This window comes from Lepisma saccharinum, chromosome 30 (assembly GCF_977018435.1).
Source record: "Lepisma saccharinum chromosome 30, izLepSacc3.1, whole genome shotgun sequence".
Taxonomy (NCBI): domain Eukaryota; kingdom Metazoa; phylum Arthropoda; class Insecta; order Zygentoma; family Lepismatidae; genus Lepisma; species Lepisma saccharinum.
The window spans coordinates 28,170,864-28,191,476 of NC_139258.1; the positions used below are offsets into that span (position 1 = coordinate 28,170,864).

Genomic DNA, 20,613 nt, shown 5'->3' on the forward strand with positions numbered 1-20,613 from the left:
CTTTCTTCTTCTAACAGATTATGGAAAATTTGTTTATTCTACCGCAGGCTTACAGCACAATGTGTACTAAACAAAATGAGGGACAATTTGTAACGCTAGCATTCTTAGTTCCAGAGATATACAATTTTATTTAAAAGCATGCGGAAGTTTAAATTTCCTGCTGAAAACACATCCATAGTTTGCAGGTTTACCGGCAAGCATACTCCATTGTTTAAGGGTTAACCTAAAATATTCTCAAAACATGTGTAACAAATTTAAAATGAATATCTTCATAACACACTTTTTTACTAATGTGGTTGCTGAAACTAAAAAAAATGGCTACAACTATCATTTCTATTATATCTGAAAGTACATATTACTTACTTAAATAACCTAAAAAATATGGGCTGTTCAAAAAAAAAAGACTTACCATCACAGAAGTGACATATTCCATACAGCATATTTCAATAAAGAGGAACAAGGTTTGTAGAAAGCACTGTTTTGTGATTTCATTTTCATATCTAAAGCAGCATCCATCAATCACACAAATACAAAAAAACTTTGCATTCGTAAGTCATTCATTGCATGTACTAAATTACAAAATGTCATGTGCAGAAGTAGCTTTTCCAAATTTTGCATTAAAAAAATAAAACTGCCAATTTTCGACATGCATTAAAGATTATGCAAATGAGGTTACTCATTCTCCTTGAAAATTCTTTCATTACAAACCTATCTGCACACCATATGCACAAAATTAAAAATCACACCAAAAAAGAATATATGTAATATATAATCTCAGTAACACTTTAATATTATTGTGATTTGTATGCAAAACAGAGTAACAATTTTGCTGTTCTGGCTGTTCTCACATATCACATTTGCTTTGTTTATTGTAATGTTGGAAATCTCTTTTTGAACAGTCCTTACAGAAATATGATTGTATATACATCAAATTAAGATAATATATTTCACAGACCTCGAAAAAATACATTTTTAAAAAATAATACAAAGAACTGACTTCAAAAATAATTTCAATATAACAGACAAGTATAGTAATTTCTAAAATGTTGACAATCACAGTTGATAATTATTAGAGATAAAATACAGATTTTACTCAACTTTCCATTTTTAATTTTTTCCTTTTTTAATGTGATTTATTGGAGGAGGATCTGGTGACGGACCCAAAATGTCAGTTTAGAAAGATCTTATATGCCACCCATAAGTAAAATATGCATTTTTCTCCAATAAGACAACTATGGATTTAAAAAAATATATTTTACATTTTGGTTACACTACTTGGAGACTAGGATTATAAAAATTAAATTTTCAGTTTTATAACTTTGATGATGAGTAGCATACCAACATACCTTGAAATGTGAGAAGACATCTCCAGTAGAAAAAGACATATTATTATTATTATTAGAATGTGAGAGACTCTGGTTCAATCCCCTGTGGGGGAGAACCTGGATTATTTCCACCTGATCAAGCAGCTCCGGCACCCACCCAGCATTGCATAAAGTGGGTACCTGGATCAAACTCTGGTGAAGGAGGCCAGGGGCACGGTTGTGATCATAACACACCCACGTTCAGCTATGATCAAGAAAGTGTGGGGACTAATTCCACATCCCCTATATGCCTTCATAGCATGGTGCAAAAGTACAGGGGAGAACTTTACTTTTATTCTTATTATTAAAATCAGAATGGGCAGTGTTGGAGAACTGAAGACAAAAATCAGAGAAGAAATTGCGAGCATAACTCCTGGATTGCTGGTGCGCACCTTGCAAAACATCTGAAGCCATCTGGCACAATGCATTGCTAATGTGGGTGCACATTTGCAGGACACTATTTCCCACACATAGTGTAGGTAATGTACATGAATCCAAATGTACAAATTATGTGTTGCAATATTAAAATAAAAGTTAAATTTACTATGAAAGTGTGTGTTATTTTAAAAGTAGGTAGTTGAAAATGCTACACCCTATATAATGCAAGAAAATGTACATCGGGGTTCCACTGTATTTCTTATCCAACAGTATGCACCAAGACAGGTTCTCTCACCCTCCAAAGCATTCTCATGGACACTTATTAGGGTAATGATTGTGCATGAACGGATGCGGAATTTAAATTTGAATTTGTGAATTCGAATTTAAAATTTTGGGTGTGTCACCACTTGGGCTATTTTGCACCCGTCACATTATACAGGGTCCAGTCCCTTACCATAACTAAAATAGCATAATTGCAATGTCGTGTTACTAAAATATTGATAGGTAGGTATGAATGGATGCATACATACACAGGATAAAGAAAAAGATGTACCTACACCTTATTTCCCACACCGTGGCCGTGCAGTCTAAGGTGTCAGGCTACGGGATGCATTGCTTCAAGTTTTCTGGGGGAAAGCATAGCAACTTATCTCACGAGATTTCAGCCAGTGTATGGGACCAGCGGCCACCCAGTATTGTGAGGAAATTGGGGAGCTATAGATGTGTAGTGTAAACCTGTCATGGAAAACCTACAACTGGGGGTTCATCATGCTGTCCACACATCACTCCGTTAACAGGTTGGATGATCACCCACCTCTGCTGATGCATGTGGGAGTGAGGGTGGCAGTCAGCAGGCATGCCTTGGCCTTCAAGGGGTGTTACACCACGAGTTGTTATTTATTTCTACAACCTTTAAACTTCCAATGAATACCAGTTTTACATTTTCTAAAATAATTCCACCACCTCCACACTAAGCATTTATGTTTTGTATTCCTGATGAAGTCCAGTAACATTAGTGAAACATTGGAATAATCATTTGACGTGCCAAGGTGAGTGCATGTCTTTCGACAGAACTAATATCTTTATGACAATAAGAGAAGGTTTCCATAATTGAGAGTTCTAAAAAATTACAATTCGCATAACAGGAAGCAGAAAAGAAAACAGCCCTCAAACTGCATTGTTATTTTTAAGCATTTATAGGAAACAACATACTCAACAAACATTTCCATAATTTAGCTTTGTCAATACAATAATAGTTATTATTATGTTAGGATAAAATTAATGTTTTAACAGAACAAAAAAAAAAAATAACCTTCCACTGGAAGTAATCATGTGTACCCCAAAATGCAATAATGAAACCAAAAATTAACGAACTGCAGTAATGAACAATAGAAATTTGGGATGGGACTGATTAATCGGTACTCTATCGGTATCTGCCAATATAGGCATATCGGTGTATCGTTTATCGGTAAAATTCCCGATTATTTTACCGATCCGATATATCAATTATTATCTGATAATTTAGTGCAAAATTCTGCGTTTTGTTGTAATTTCTAATCGATAATATCCATGCCCTACTTTCTGAAAAAGTAAATGACTAAATATGCAACTTCTTTTGCACTGCAGTCACCTTGAAACACACATTTCTTAAAGAGGTCAGTGAACCTTTCAGGTTTTTCAAGGACCATTTCTAATTTTATATCGGATCGGTAGAATATCGGTTATCGGTATCGGTAAATTTTATATCGGTACTTTATCGGTATCGGCCAAAATTTCATATCGGCCCATCCCTATTAGAAATATTAATATTGACTTTACTGATCATTTTTAAAAAAAACTAACAAGTTAGAGACCAGGAAAGAAAAACTGACTTCTACTAACCATTTTTCACTTCTGTGTTCATGTGAAATTTACATTGAATTCTTAGTGCTAATAATTCTCAGTATTAAAGGTAGCACATACAGTTTACACACACAAATACAAACTTAAAAAGCACTGCATCAACAAGACCATTGATACAAAAGTGACAATCAATGAACACAACTTACAAACTTCATTCTCCTCCTACGTTTTGCACTAAACTGAACATGTACAAATATCCACACATAATAACAAAATGACAATTTCTAACACCCTTGTCTTTAAACTCGTAACCCCTTGTTTCGCAGGAAGCAATGCAAGGATAGATCCTGCAGGCCAGGAAAATGCATAATTCCTGCAGATTATTGGTTAGTCACTTAGCTTGCAATTGGTAACATACAGCAACAGAAGAAATCACACATTTTCTGACATCTATACAACAATTTATATACCAAAATAATATAAGAATCCGTACTTAATACACAAATATATTTTATGCAGAAAGGTACCTCCAAATATACATCTCAGTTTGTACGTAAATCAATAATTCTATCCAATGCTTACAACCTAATTTGTTTGGTAAAACGTATGTTACTGAGAACATATAGTTACATATATTCAATATAAGGCATGAATGTCAGATAAATCTGGACCGTGTATATCTTCACATTGCTCTTATCACATGTGAAAAAAAAACAACTTTAAGTCATATACATCAAGCATTATCTGCCTCATCAATACAATGGGACATGTGCAGTGAATATAAACATCTACAGAAAAAGCTACTCCTTCAATACACATGAATCTGTTATGATGATTTTGGTCTATATTGGCCTATGAACATACAGAGCGGTACATATTTAGGGTTACCAGATGTCAGATTTTCCCGGACATGTCCTACATTTTAGTTTTATGTCTGGCATCTGGGAGGAATTTGAAAAATATCATAAATGTCCTACATTTTGAGCATCACATAATATTAATTACGAAAATACGTGTATCATTTGAACAAAGAAATCATGCAAGTTACTCCCAAATTTATTTTGATCCAGTAATTGCCCGAAAGGAAAATAAAAGTTTGTCCTGCTAGAACAAAAATGGAAAAAATGAATGAACAAAGTTTTGGGGCCGCATTCTGATGATGTCACTGTTCAGTGCCTGAGCGGAAATTCTTGCTTTGGGGTTTATACTGATGGAACAAGGTGTTTCCAATTCCTATTCAATGAATTGTTAAGCAGGGGGGAGGACACTAGCCCCCTCCCCAATCCAGATTTACTATTTTTTTAACCTCCTGCCGCCTGTAGAACAGATATATAAAGAGTAGTATTTTTTTTATTTCTCAAATGTAACAATTATATAGGAAAATAGTTCTGGATGCTTTTTTAGGGGATGGTTATCTGTGCATACAGTTGAGACTTAAAATAACATCTCAAATTTTATGAGGTGTAAATTTTCAGATTCTGCCTCCCAAAGTTAGGCTCCAAGTTTGATCCTGCCCCCAAAAAGTTAGCCCCCAAATTCCATTTGCCCCCGCCCCCCCTCAAGTTTGGCCCAAGTTCGATTCTGCCCCCCCCCCCAAAGTTAGGCCCAAAATTATGCCCATGCATCAGCAAAACAGACTCAAGAGAGAGATTTTTTTTAAATAAAAGTATGTAAAAAGTTTGGTACTGGTTCAGTATAGTGTCAAAAGTTTTACTGTTTAGTCTCTCATAAATACATTTTTACTAAACCTGAAAGTTTTATAAAAATTTACTCCTCTGAGAAGTACTAGTTAAAACATGGGTTAAAAAGAGAGGTATTGGCAGTAGCGGCTGCTGTCTATTTGCACAGTCGCACGTGCACACCCAAATAAATATGTAATGCCATTAATTTTTATTATGTTTATTCATTAAATGTCATTTCTTCAAAACATCAAATGTTCCCAGGCCACATCACCTTCCATTTACTTCCTTACTTCAGTGTGTCTTGAGTTTCTCCCTCGTTCACATTCGTAACTGTTGAACCATCTCCTGGTGCTGTTTTCAGCAGCGAGTAGAGAAAACAGTAAGGTTCTTATGGCTTGGATCAGTGGGCTTTCGGACTTACTTCCCACAAAAAATTGGTGGGGGTGACAACACACTATTAACGACCTCCTGAAAATTATTACGAAATCGCTTTGCCTGATATTTGCTGATGATGTAAAAATATTTAGAAAATTTGTTCTGACGAAGACAGCCTTGACTTGCAGGCAGACGTAAATATATTTTACTACAGAGAGCAAAAATAACAGACTTTTATTTAATCTTGATAAATGTCAGGTAATGTCTATAACAAACGCTCAAACAATAAGAAACTTCCAGTATCAGATGGGAGGAAAACAATAACAAGTGTCACTAAATTCATGGATCTTGGTGTCACATATGACGAAAACCTATGTCTTAAAGAGCATATCCATCATGTCGTTAATCAAGCGTATAAGAAATTAGGATTCATAAAAAGATGTGCGGAAGATCTGGAAAGTACATCAATATTAATAACTTTGTATGTCTCCCTAGTACGTTCACTCGTAGAATATGCATCGGTAATATGACAACCCTTGGACAAAAAACATATGAGGGAAACAGAAATGATTCAGTCCAAATTCTTGAGGTACATAAAGTACAAAGAAGACAAAGTGTACCCTAAATTCACTCCGTACACTGAGCTTGTATCGCAGTTTAACATTGAAAAAATTGAAGAAAGGTTTAATCTTAATTTGATGAGCACACTATATAAAATTGTAAACAACAAAATAGACTATGGGTTTATTAGCTGCATTACAATATCGTGTACCTCACATGAGAACCAGACCGAAACGTGGGTTTCATGTACCAAATTCTAGAACAAACTTTGCAAAGATATCTCTGATGTGAAAAATGGGTAAAACTTATAATGAAGTGGTAGCAAATGATCCAAACGTTGATATAAACAGTCTGGCACTTCAATCATTCAGAAGAGCCTTACTGGGTCAGTGGAGAAAGGAGTGAGGGGTTCATCTGAATAGTAATTAGTGAAACAATTTATCTTATGCACAAATATATGTAATGAACAAGTATAATGCACAAATATATGTAATGCACAAAATGTGTTTATAATGTATTTATTTAATGTATGTATGTATATAATGCATCATTGGCATACTACTGCATCATTTCTTTAATAAATAAATAAACACTTCTTCTGAGCGCAAGGCTGAGGTGCACACCCATAGATCCAGACCACCAGCCGCCACTGGGTATTGGTTAGAATTGATTGCAAATTTGAAAATTTTCCATTTAAGAATTCATTATGAAATCGTATTTTCTTAAAGCTGAAAAGTGTTAATTTTAAATTACTTTCTAACATGTTCAAGAAATGTGTATTGTTTATTCCAAATGTTTTGTGTCCTAGGACTTAAAGTCCTACATTTTGGAACATTATGTCCTACATTTCCCTTATGACGATCTGGTAACCCTATACATATTGTATCTACCAATTTGAAATGGCAACTCTCCCAGAATGCACATGTGTGGCATAGCTACATCTATGGAGAGTTGGAAGTCAGGTAATTAGTATACAATGGGGCGTTGGCCAGTGCAGACGCGGCCTTCGAGCAAGCAGGCACCAGGCACTGCGGTGGAACAATGAAGATTGCTATGCACCTGTTCCAGAGACACACAGTATTCTGAGGTGGGTTAGACAGTGGAGAGTCACGGGTGATGTTGAGGTGCACATCATGAAAGCCTTCCTGTATCGCCTGGAACAGTGCATCCAAGCAGAAGGAGAACATTTAAATGACATTATTTTCAAGGTGCACTGATGTCTGTATTGTCCATATTATGTCTATGTGTATATAAAATCACTACGAGCACTATCAGACCCGGCTATGATAATCATTTATCAGAATGAGTATCCCATCCAATTCTTGTGGGAATATTTCAAATAAATCGCTGGCAGTGATATTTTATGTCGATACTCAACATTGAAACCGAATTAAATTCAACCCTCGAAACATTAAGGGAACTGGCTGAGAATGTTGTTTTACCATCCAGCGAAGAGGGGCCCCATGCCACATCTTCACCTCACAGCAGTTGTGTGGTGACACACAGACAGGCCAGACTATTACAATCAGGTACCACCAGCGATAGCATGGTACAAATGATGTTGGGCGTAATGGCTCAAAAGACATTTGTACACCCTCCTCTCCTTGAGAGTATCAATTTCAGGGTACGTCAGGGGAAGATGTGTCCAAATTTGAAGAGAGGTTTGAGTGTGTCACAATACTTAAAGAGTGGAACAAAGAAAGTAAAAGGCTTATGTTCCCAGTTTTATTAAGTGGGATGACATTGCATTGGTACGAAGCGTTCACTCAGTTAGCAAGAAATAGGCACATCAACTATGATAATTTGAAAATGCAGCTAGTTGAAGAGTTCATTGGATCTCTTAATCAGTTCCAAATAGAGAATAGATATAGGTTACATTAGGAAGATGAGCCTGCTTCCTCATCTCTGAGTGGCAAGCAAACTCTTACTTTTAAATTAGACCTCGCAATGAGGATTAACAATTAGTTCAAATTAATTTATTCTGGACTACTAGCAGATCATATTAGAGATATATATAAGAAACAGTACAACTCGGTGCACAAGTTACTAAAAGATTTAATAGAATCTGAAGAGGTAAAATTTCTGATGGACCAAAGATCAGTGCAAGAAATTTAGCATAATGCACAAAATGAAATAAGGATTAGAGCATATTTAAAGCCCCTCGTAGCTTGTGTTTCTAAAATTGACAAGTGAAAGAAAATCAGTATTTTCTCACATTTGGTGTTTATGCCAATATGCCTGATACAAAATAGTATAAAATCAACTTACAAATTGTGCTTATGTCCCTATGTCAGATAAGCGACAATATAAAGTCTCAAGTGCAGACATTTTCTCAAACTTAGATATGTGGAAACTGACAAGTAATAGAATATGAAAAGTCTATAGAAATAATAGAAAATAGCTGAAGAACATCTCCCACTGAATTCAAACTAGTACCATAATATTTGGACAAGTATAATGTAATTAAATTAGTGTGTGTGAATGGCTCCGTAATATTTTTTGCCATGGATAAGTGTCCTTACCCCATCCCTATTCCTGCCAAAACAACAGTGTGTGCCATGGCTGACAGTCGAAAGCGTTGCCACATCTTTTCCCTCCTCTCCCCGGTCAGCAGTCAGCCTACCTTTGAGTATGGTCACCGCATTGCCCAGCAGCATGTATAGGAGGGAGGGATTACGGAATGAAGGTTAGACTGAATCTTTCGCAACCCTCAAAAAATCGCTCAAGGAAACAGGGGAAGAACAGCCACCTCTGTCACCCTCCCCTTGCATTGTTTTAGGAAAGGGGAGTGGCAAGAAGCTTGGAAACTCTAAACCAGCCTTTCTTTGTCTGTGTGTAACACACCAAGTTTTATGTTGTGGTTTTCTCTCCGATGGGAGAAACAGAAGACGTTTAAAAAGGTTGAGAACTATACTGTTGACTGCTGTCTAAAATGTTGCACACACCTGTAACTGCAATTAATTATAGAATTTCTTTCTGTGCATGTGACTTAATGCAATGATCAGATACCCACACACTGAAACCAGTATACCATTGGTAGATCTTCTGTCTGCCAGGACTTCTCATACTAGAAAATACTGATAAATGGTTTGGGTATCAGCTCAGCACTACAAATAATAATAATAATAATAAATCTTACCCTAACTCGCTGGTCCTCCACAGTCCACACTCGGCTCGCAAAGTCATTTGATGCTCCCAAGATCATGGTCCCCATTGAATCGAAATCCACAGACATTACTCCTGCGTTACTTCCCACGAGCATTCCCTTACTTTCGTAAGTGCCTAAGGGAAAATTAAAAGGACATTTATTTTTCCTCTTACCGAAGAAAATTATTTAATGCATTAAAACTTCTTACTTCTAGGAGACCTATAATGCTAGAACATAAAACTTAGGTCTCATGCTAAGATAATTCTTATAATAAATACTACATACATACATTAAGTCTACCACATATTTATACAGTGTGTTCCGTTCAAACCTAATGTGTGTCATGGCATGTATCAAGCACAGACTGCAATTAATTGAAAGTTTTGCCTAAAATTTACACACTGCGCATGCATGCAATTTTTGCAAAATGGTACAACCAAACAGAAGACATGTGTGGTAGAATACGTGAAAACAATGTCTGTTATTGCAGTTCAACACAATTTTCAAGGATAGCTTGGGGTTAATCCACCTGACTCCTTTAAGCATTGGGATACAAAATTCCTGGAGGGAAGTTGTCCTTGACATTACTGACTGACTGACTGACATTACAAACAATTAAAATACAAGGTGCATTAAAAAATAAGAGCCAATTATTTACAAAAAGTGACTGGCAACATTGATCGGTTCTCCCCTGCGCAGTAACATCAACTGGTCCGTTGGCGACCCAACAATAATATCTTCTCTAGTCAGCTGTTAGTTACTTGTGAGTTACAATATGTTAAAATAGCTGCAGTATTATACAATCACACCAGATGAGAAATACTGTCTGTGATTCGATTTCTTAACACCAAAGGTGATAATGCAGCCAAAATTCGCCGAGAATTGTGTGAAGTGTATGGTGCGAGTGTAACGAGTGAAAGAAAAGTACAGTAATGGTGTTGTACATTCACACCCACCAAAGGCAAAAATGTTCAAGCAAACTACATCTGCACAAAAAGTTATGACAGTTGCTTTCTGGAAGAAACAAGGTGTACTTTGGTGAATTTCATGAATACTGAAAAAACATCGTAGGCGTAGTGTGAAACACTATCAGATCAAGACATGCCATACAAAATCAACGACATGCAACGCTGCAGTCAGGAACTGTTTTTATCCATGAAAACACTAAACCATGCACTGTTGCCCTCACTCTAGACAATTCAGAGATTCGGAGGGGAACTTTTTGATCACTCCCCTTACAGTCTGGACCTTGGACGTGGTGACTATCACCTCTTCCTAGACCTCAAAAAGTGAACAATTTGAAGAAACTGAGGTGTTGAAAACGGAAGTGTTGCATTGGCTGAACTCCCTGCCGGTGAACTTCCACGGAGAGAGAGTATGAAAATTCTTATTCGACGGTACCAAAAGTGCTTGGAAAATAATGGTGACTTTAAAAATGAAGTAGATATGTACAATTTTGTAACCACTAATACAGTGTTGCTACAGTTCTTTTCTTATTTCTCTTGTAGTCTATAGTTATTACAAGCACAAAAACAGTTTTTCGTTGTAATAACCATAGACTATAAGAGAAATAATTCTCCAATGCAAGCAATACGTACAAACAAGAAAAACGTATTTTGTTGTTTTATAATAATGAATTGGCCCTTTCATTTGAAATGCGCCTTGTATTTCTTAGTACCTCTGCAGCTTCCAAAAGTGTACAGGTCAAAATAGAACAAAATGTGGCAAAAAAACAAAAGAAAACGGGAATGTTGTCATTAACATACAGTGGAACCTTGATTTTGTGTGTCTCAGGGAACTGGTGTGAAAAAACTTAAAATGCAGATAAAATGTAAAATCTGGAAAAATTTAGAGCATTTTGCTCTATTGGGGCCATGAAGATTGAATGTATAATGCACGAAAATATAAAACGGGGAGACGTAAAATCAGGGTTCCACTGTATTTCGTACGGCATTTTGTAGGTTTGGTGCATATTACTCACAATCCCAGAATATAAAAAGACGTTAAAAACTGTACTTACGTATGCAAGTACGTTGTTCCTATTTTTCTTTCTTTAGAACTACGTTTCGGAGAGTAACTATCCCCTTCTTCAGGTTCGTATGAAAAAAGTAGGTATTTAGCATAGTACCACGTCGAAATGTAATAAAAGGATTGTGGACAAGGTTTGTTGTGGATACATTTAAGATATTATATCCCCACCCCAGACGTATATAAAAAGCTCGTCGTTCACGAAAAACGAAATGTAATAAAAGGATTATGGACAAGGGTTGGTGTGGATACATTTAAGATATTATAGCCCTGCCCCAGACGTATATAAAAAACTCGTTGTTCACTAAAAAGTTTTTAGTGTCTAAAAAGTTTTTAGTGAACGACAAGCTTTTTATATACATCTGGGGCGAGGATATAATATCTTAAATGTATCCACACCAACCCTTGTCCACAATCCTTTTATTACATTTCGATGTGGTACTATGCTAAATACCTAGTTTTTTCATACGAACCTAAAGAAGGGGATAGTTAGTCTCCGAAATGTAGTTCATACGTAACTACAGTTTTTAACGTTAATTTTTTAACGTCTTTTTATATTCTGTATTTCCTACTTTAGATACAAAAGTAAAGTTATGGATATCTCTGTAACAATCTCAGACAGGAACTTTTGTTTATGAATTATATTAAGTTTTGGGCAACTGTTTGTCTAGTTGATAGGGTGTCTGATTGGCCATGCAGGAGACTCAGGGTCCCTGCATGGCATTCCTGGGGTGGGTGATCTAAGATTAGAATGTTTTTGTGATGCAGCTTTGTGCATCACCCAGCCTCTAATAAATTACCTGACAGGTAAAGGTAGCCAGAGCATAGTGCTGATCACATCACCTCCTAAAATGACCACGTTCCCCTATGTGCCATGCCATCAAGCCATGATGCAATGTGCACAGGGCACTTTACCTTATCTTACATAATCCCACATGAACACTTTTCAATTCTTTCCGTTTTGGTTATTTTATGTTGTTTCTCAACCACCAGGCTGCAGGCCAGTAACATCAATTATACCGGACCACAAGCGTTTCTCCTGAAGTTCACCACTTGCAGGCCGAGCTGTTTAGTTTGGGTTCCACTGTGATAACAGGACATGCTTTAGTGAGAGTGACAGTGATGGATCAAACGATCTACCCAAGGTGAATGTTGCTTCTAGTCTCCAAATTTGGAGGCTGACAGATGGACACCACGGTCAATATAGTTTGAGTAGCAATTTTCATTAACAAATATTCTGATTAATTTGAATTTTCTAGTGTCTGAAATGGAACATGCCAATGAATACCAGCACTTACCAAATTAATTTAATCATAATCTAGTCATTGTCGACTAATTGAAACCAAATTTTACATTTGTCAACAAGCGTAGATGTTATTGAATTGCTGTCTATGATTATGGCATAATTTATTTATTAAAATTAAATTTCAAGGATACATATTAATTGCCGTACAAAGTTTTTAAAAAATTAGAAATCTATTTAAGACTAAAATTATTAGGATCGGGACATTGATTTCTAAAAAAATGAATTTACCAGGCTGCAGGCTCACAAAGGTTGAGGACGACTAGTTGATATTTTATGTTATGGGTGAAGGGACAAACTAAATGATATATCCATGACTTAGCCAAGGTTTGAACCTGGCATCTAAGGCTTCCTACCACATTACATTGATTATTCTGACAAAGAGGCTAATATGGCAGCTTTACAACACACAATTGATTGATAGATTTATTTTACTTCTGTTATCTGCCACTTTTGGCTAAACGCAAGGATGAGAATAAATGATAAGACAAGTTGGATCAAGGGACATCACAAACAAGTGTGGATAACACAACACAAGCACCATAGAAAATACTGGCTGTGAATCCAAAGACGAGAGTCTCGTTTGTCTGCAAAATGCAGTGTAGAGTGTACTATGTGGAAGAGAAGTTGACATTTTGATGTTTCGAGAACGAATCACCCCTTACATCCCTTTAGAACACACGAAATAACTAAATAAAATTTTCACCTTTACTAATATCCCAGAGTTTCACTTTCCTATCAGCACCACCTGTGGCCATTAGCCTGCCTACAGGACTCCATTTAACTGCATTAACTTCACCCTCATGAGCATCCTGTAAATAAACATTTCATATTATGTAATAAATTTATAATAAGATTTTATCATAATTACAATTTCTAATAATTAGGACTCAACCAATACTGATAAATCAGTATCAAACACCTGTAATACTTTTGCAAAGTTTGGTCATTCCACAGAGTGCACAAAATGCTATTTGGTATTTTTGTAGAGTTCAAATATCATGAAAATTATGCAAAATATGCAATTTGAGATTTGTATTTTGTAGCTATGTGAAAATTATTTTATTACTGCAACAAAAAATTTTAAATGGAAGATTAATGCAGCTTCCAGACTGAAGTGGCAAGTGACATGTGTCACTGGAAATGAACCCTTAGAGATAAATGCAACCTTTCGTATGAGAGTGATATGACATGCTACACGTATTACTTGGATGCAAGCACAGTCGATGCTTCTTTAAGATCAGAGGAGCCCGTGTCACTTCAGTGAGAAACCCCTATGTCCTGTGTTGCTTTGTAACTTTGGTCTCAAAGCTGTTCAAGATGTTTTATCTTATCCAAATAATATATACTTGTCCCAGGAGTCTGTGGAACAAGAAAATGAATACAAGTCTTGTGCACAAGAGACTCGACAGGCCTTGACCAATGAATGCAAGAGGGGGAGGGGAGTTGCTTCAAAGGGACAACGTGACTGTAGCTACCAGCCATTTGCAGCAGCATGCACTGCTTTGCTTTACCCGCTTGCATTCTCTCCCTCTCTACTGTTATGCATGGCCTTGCTCCACAGACACTTGGGAACAGACTGTAGATATCTCTAGAGGAGTCCATGTAGTTTCCCTGCATGAAGCAAACTGAACCTCTGTAGCGACAGAAAAACAAGAGTTGAGGGGAGCAGCTTACAAGACTTAGAGGGAAGGTTAGTTAATTGTAAAAACTGCAGAAAAAATGCCTATCGCATATATGTATAAATATAACATGTAACTTAGTGAAAAATTCCACTATTTTGATATTACAGTGGAAACTCGATTCTACGTTTTTCAGGGAAGGTGAAAGAACGCAAAATGCGGGAAAATGTAAAATCCGGGAAAATTTTATAGCATTTTGCTGTATTCGGAATGCAAAGATTGAATGCATAATGTAGGAAAATGTATGTGGGTTGTTCAGTAAGTTTTGCCTCCTGGTCTATAACTTTTTCTTTTGAGTGAGGGTAGTTTATGATTTTATATTTAAATAAAAATTTGGATGTTTTCTGTTTGAGCTAGTGTGTCTGACGTTGGAGCAGTAGCTTGAAAGATGTCGGACTACATGGACGTACGGTTCAAGCAGCGTGCTGGGATTGAATTTCTGGCTGCGTAAGATGTTCCACATATTGAAATCCACTGTCGGATGCATACGGTATGTGGGGACCCAAGCATTCACGTTTGCATGGTCAGGAGATGAGTTCAGACTGCACACATGAACAACCCGGCCATGGCCACTTTGAAAGACAAGCACTGCAGTGAATGTCCTGTCTTTGAATTCAATCGACGAGAGATGGTGGCGTGTGTTGACAAACGGTTTCGTGGTAAACACTGCATTAAGCAGAGGGTGATCTTAGATATTCTGTGCATGTCACTTGGAATAGTGAATCACATCATCAGGGATGGCCTTGGGTTAAAAAAAAATTGTTCCAAGTTGGTTCTTCTTCAGCTGACAAACGATAGCCAATCTCATTTTTCTCTGATGGAATGCATAAACTAGTACACCAATGGCGTAAGTGTATCAACGCTGGTGGGGACTACATCAAAAAGTGATGTTACCATTTAACCTTTTCAGTCCCAAGGCCATTTTCACAAGTAAGCCTCTCTGTCCCGAGCCAATTTTGAGCAAAATGCAGAGTTTCAATTAAATGAGTGTAGATCGGAGACTAATTGCCCTAGAGAGATGAGTGATATACCGTTGTACGCGGAATGAACCAGAGATTCAGACTATATGAAATTTATGCAAATTCGGCATATATGTGGTGGGGGAGGGGGCTGGTGGGGGAGGGGGCTAACTCTCAAAATTCCAAAACTTCGTAAAAAAAATTGTTCCCCCACCCCCCCCCCCCAAAAAAAAAGTACATGACAGTGTCGACATGCACATGGAAATGATCGCTGACATATAAGGAACACAAAAATATTTCCATTATCATATGACCAATGTAACTTGAGTTGTACCCCCAAAAGGAATGGCCGGCATGCCACTGATTCAAGCTTCAAAATGCAGCGGTACCTTGAAATGACTTTAGCTCAGAGACTATTTACCCTGGAGATATGAACGATATACCGTTGTATGCAGAATGAATCACAGATTCAGACGATATATAATTTATGCACATTCGGCATATATATGGAGGGGGAAAAGGGGGAAATCCCCGGAAAATAGTTTTTTTTTAAAAAAAATGCACTTGGGCACAAAACGACACCTACGCACAACATTCACGGACGAAAAGCTAGAACGCAGTGAAAAATGAGCACCGATTCTTGCAGCTGCTTCAAATTCTATTTTTAGATAATGCAGGGTAACCCCTGTCGCAACTTGTGGACAATTGTGCTAAAAAAACAAAGGTTTCCTTCAGCGCGCTTCGAAATTCCATTCTCACAACGCAGATTCAACAACCAGTCTTCCCCCTCCCCCACTCCCTGCTTGCACCCTCACGGAAAACTTTCATTTTGACATCAGATACTGATAAACAAGCTTCCTTCGAATGCAGTTCACAGGCGGGAGTGAAAAGCATTGCTTTAGAACAACAAAGCCAGTCTTCCTTTAAATGTCTGATGAAAGGAGCGTGTGTTCTCCTGAAACGTCACAAAGAAAAAACTGTTTTCTTATGCTTGTAATAACCGTAAACTACAGGAAAATAATCAGTCTTCCTTTGTCGGCAAAAATTTGACCTTGAAAAGAAACTCAAAAGAGAAGTCCCTTTTCCCGCCTTTTCACCTCCATTTTCATGAAGAAAAAAAAAAGGTGCAAGAAACATTTCTGTTAAATAGATGTGTTAGGAACAATATATAAAAAAAATCGAAATTCTAGCCAAAACTAGAAAAGTTATAACTTAAAAACTACGACCGTGACACAGCATCTCGATTGAGACGCTTGGGACCGTGAGGCTTACTTTTGGGTATCTCGATCGAGATGCTTGGGACTGAAAAGGTTAAGAGAGAACATTCCAAACTTTCATTTGACTGCAAAATCATCCAACTTCCCTCACTCAATAAAAAGTTATAGCACAGGAGGCAAAACTTATTGAACAACCTACGTAAAAATCAGGGTTCTACTATAATTGTAATGCTAATGGGACACTTTTGAAAAATAACAATTGCTTTGTATCTGGCTAATTGGCATAAACACCAAAAGTAAGAACATATTGATTTTCAAAATTTAACCCAAGCATTGACCATTGTAGATAGACATATCATAGCTGACAGTTTCTAAAATTCACAGATGAAATAACTGTCTAGATACAAAGTATCTTCTCCTAAGGAAATATCTATAAACATCTCTTAGTTACACAGAGATCCCAGTCAATTCATAAAGACAAATATGAGGAGTGTCTGTTAAGTGCTTCTTCTCAACCACCTCACACTTGTCTTTCGTCATGCTTACACCTTCACATGGCAGAACCTTATTGCCATCTAGTGGGTTGCAATTACATTACAATACTACATGCACGACACTTGCAATTTTACATCAACTCAATAGAATATCAGTTGTAAGTAAATTGTATATCAGTACTCATCAGTATCAATAAAAAAATCATATTGGAGACAATCCCAAAGCAGAAGGCATATCTCTAGTTAAACCGTACACTCTATTAGTGTTGGTTTCCTAATTAAGAATATATTAAATACCCATAACAGCAGTACAATGTAAATTTTACTTGGAAAGTGCATGCTTACAAACTTTATGAGGGCCTTTGTAGGTAACACTGTTGTCAAATACATCATGACCCCATCTTTTGCAAGTCTATCGGGTGATAAGGGTTTTGTATCTTTAGCAGCTTCTTCCAGTTCCTTTTGCACTATAGCTTGCTTTCTTCTGCAAAGGAAGAACAAAATAAAATAACTATTCTGTTTTATTACATATGAGCAGCTCAGGAGTAACCCACACTAAGTTCAAAATTGAGTTAACATTGGATTCAGTTGCTGTACAATAGTGAATGTGCAGTTCTTTCAGTAGCAGCTTGTAGCCAGAAACATACAGGGATACCTGGGTAATGCATAAGCCACAATGTAAGGGATGAACTTTCAACTGCATTTTTCTCAGTTTCAAACTTTTATGGGTTATCAAGTTATCCCACACATACATGGTCAATGTCAGATTGTTTTTTCTTGTTTTGTTTTTTTGTAGGGGAAGTGGTCATTGACATAAAAATTGAGCAATAGAAAAATAATAACTAATAATAATGCATTTCATTGCCATCGAGCCAGCTTGCGTGGCAGAGTGGTTAGCAGGCCCACTTGAAAAAAACCATTTAAAAACCCAATGGGTTTCTTCATTAACTTTGATATTTCAATGATTTCTGAAATGAAGGAATGTCATAGAGGTGTATACTAATGAAGATTGCATTTTAGATTCTTAGAATGAAATCACAACTGTCATTATAACTAGAGATTAATTTTGCTATCTAAAATGCACAACACTTGTAATATTGATATGAAGTAGAACGAAATATCAGAGCTCAGTACACCAATACAAACGTTTCATCTTTATTAAGAAATTGCATAGGCATATATTAAGATCTGACTTCAGTTCTGAAGTCAGTTTCTCTGTAACTACTATCATTGAGGTGCTAGCGTGAATTGTTAAATGAAGAAAGCTACGCAAATGAAAATATGTTGCTTTCAGTCGCCATATCAAATATATTCTAATCAATAAAAGTCACTGAACTCAGATCTGAAGTCAGTTTCTTTCAATCTACTATTGAGGAATACTATGTATACTATCTATAATATCACTATTTTATTATGCTTGTGACTGAAGATAATAGTACACACCTGTAACTGATCTCTTGATGCTTCTGACAAAAGTTGTAATGTATCCATTATTGATAAAACATCTGCTAATATCAATTCAAACATACAAACTTGCTATCCACAGAGGTAACCAGGAAAGCATAAGAGAATAAAGGATAAAAATAAACATTACTATGGTTTAGTAGTTTGTTGTAAAGTTCTAGTTCCAATAACGTATTGGCGTACGGATGTGACGACCTAATCGCCCAGTGACTTGTTCACTGCAGTTAGTCAACCAACAGAGTGAAATGGTCAACATTTTGCTCTATTGGGATTTATAGAGCTGTCCTGTCATGGCTCTATGAGCGTCCCATAATCGGCAGAAGTGGGGTATGGTTGGTGGACTACAATGGGATCCTCCCAGCTAGATCCGAGGGATCCGCTGACCAATGACAGGTGCGGCCCTCCATTCATATTGGGGGTTAGGCGTAGAGCTGACAACTCTGCACTGTAAAAAGACATGTCAAGAAACAGCAATATAAGGCCATGGATGTTCCCAAGGTAAAATATTCCGGAGGTAAAATAGTTCCCCATTCGGATCTCCAGGTGGGGACTACTTTGGGAGGTCCCTGGACTAAGGATAAGATCCACTTTAGGAATAAGGATATTAAACTAGGCACCTGGAATGTTCTGAGCCTTTACCGGCCTGGGGCATTTCAGTGCACAGTTAATGAGATAGTAAAGTATAAATTAGATGTAGTACTGTCCAGGAGAAGGGAATTGTAAAACTAAAAATTATACTTTTTTCTATGGTGGTACTGAAAATCATAATTTTGGAACAGGCTTTTTCATAAATAATAGAATTATCTTGGCTCTCAAAACAGAAGAATTTATTAATGATAGGATATCATATGCAGTTTTACAGGGTAGGTGGTGTAAAATTATTTTAATAAACATACATGCTCCAACGGAAGATAAAGATGATAATACTAAAGATGATTTTTATGCAAAGTTAGAACAGGTCTTTGATAAATTTTCTCAGTATGATATGAAAATTCTGTTAGGTGACTCTTCTTTGCACAGATTGGCAAACAAGAGACATTTAAACCCACAAGTGGTAAAGAAAGTCTTCATAATGGTATAAGATTGATTACTTTTGCAACCTCAAAGAATTTAATTGTGAAAAGTACCACTTTTAAACATAAAGATATCCATAAATATACCTGGTCTTCTCCAGATGGTAAAACTCATAATCAGATAGAACATATTCTCATTGATAAGAGAAGGCACACTAGTATAATTGACGTTCGTACACATAGAGGTGCTGACTGTGCCAGTGACCATTATTTAGTAATTGCTAAATTAAGAGAAAGACTCTCAGTGATAAATCATAAGCAACAAAATCTAAAAGTTATAAAATTTAATACAGGAAAATTTGCTGATGAAAGAATTAAGAAAGATTACCAAATTAAACTGTCAAATAGATTTGATGTTTTGCAGGATTTAAATGATGATGAAAATATAAATGAAACAGATTTAAATAAGAATTGGGAGCACATACGTAATGCAATAGAATCAGCAGCTAAAGAAAGTATAGGATACCATAAACCAAGAAAAAGTAAGCCATGGTTTGATAATGAATGTCATAATCTAATAGAAATAAGAAATCAGGCTAGACTTAGGTGGTTAAATAACTCTGATGATACAAATCTAAACAATTATAATAGAATAAAGCGAGAAGTTAACCGCATGTTTGGTGGAAATTCGTTAATATGTCAAATTCATAAATTAATTTGTTTAATATGGAATAAAGAAGAAATACCTCAACAGTGGAAAGTATCCATAATTGTTCCTGTGTTTAAAAAAGGTGATAAAATGAACTGCAATAATTACCGTGGAATTTCTCTACTCTCAACAACATATAAAATATTATCTAACATTATTTTAACAAGACTAACCCCATATGCTAATGAAATTATAGGTGATTATCAATGTGGATTTAAACGTAACAAATCAACTACAGATCACATTTTTCACATCAGACAGACACTTGAAAAAAAGTGGGAAAATAATCAAAATGTCCATCAGCTATTCATTGATTTCAAAAAAAGCATATGATTCGGTCAAAAGAGATAAATTATATAATATATTAGTAGAGTTTGGAATACCTAAGAAGCTT

At 36.3% G+C, this 20,613-nt stretch overlaps 1 protein-coding gene across 2 annotated transcripts in view; it reads right to left on the minus strand.

Moving 5' to 3' along the window:
* The window catches only part of LOC145981997 (autophagy-related protein 16-1-like), a 731,341-nt gene that overhangs the window by 677,669 nt on the left and 33,059 nt on the right, over positions 1–20,613 (minus strand). For both annotated transcript variants that reach the window (XM_083115530.1, XM_083115531.1), the window contains exons 6-8: positions 17,379–17,517; positions 13,388–13,493; positions 9,342–9,484 (exon numbers count right to left, since the gene is read on the minus strand). In XM_083115530.1, coding sequence (XP_082971656.1) covers positions 9,342–9,484; positions 13,388–13,493; positions 17,379–17,517 — 388 coding nt within the window. The remainder of the gene's footprint in view (positions 1–9,341; positions 9,485–13,387; positions 13,494–17,378; positions 17,518–20,613) is intronic.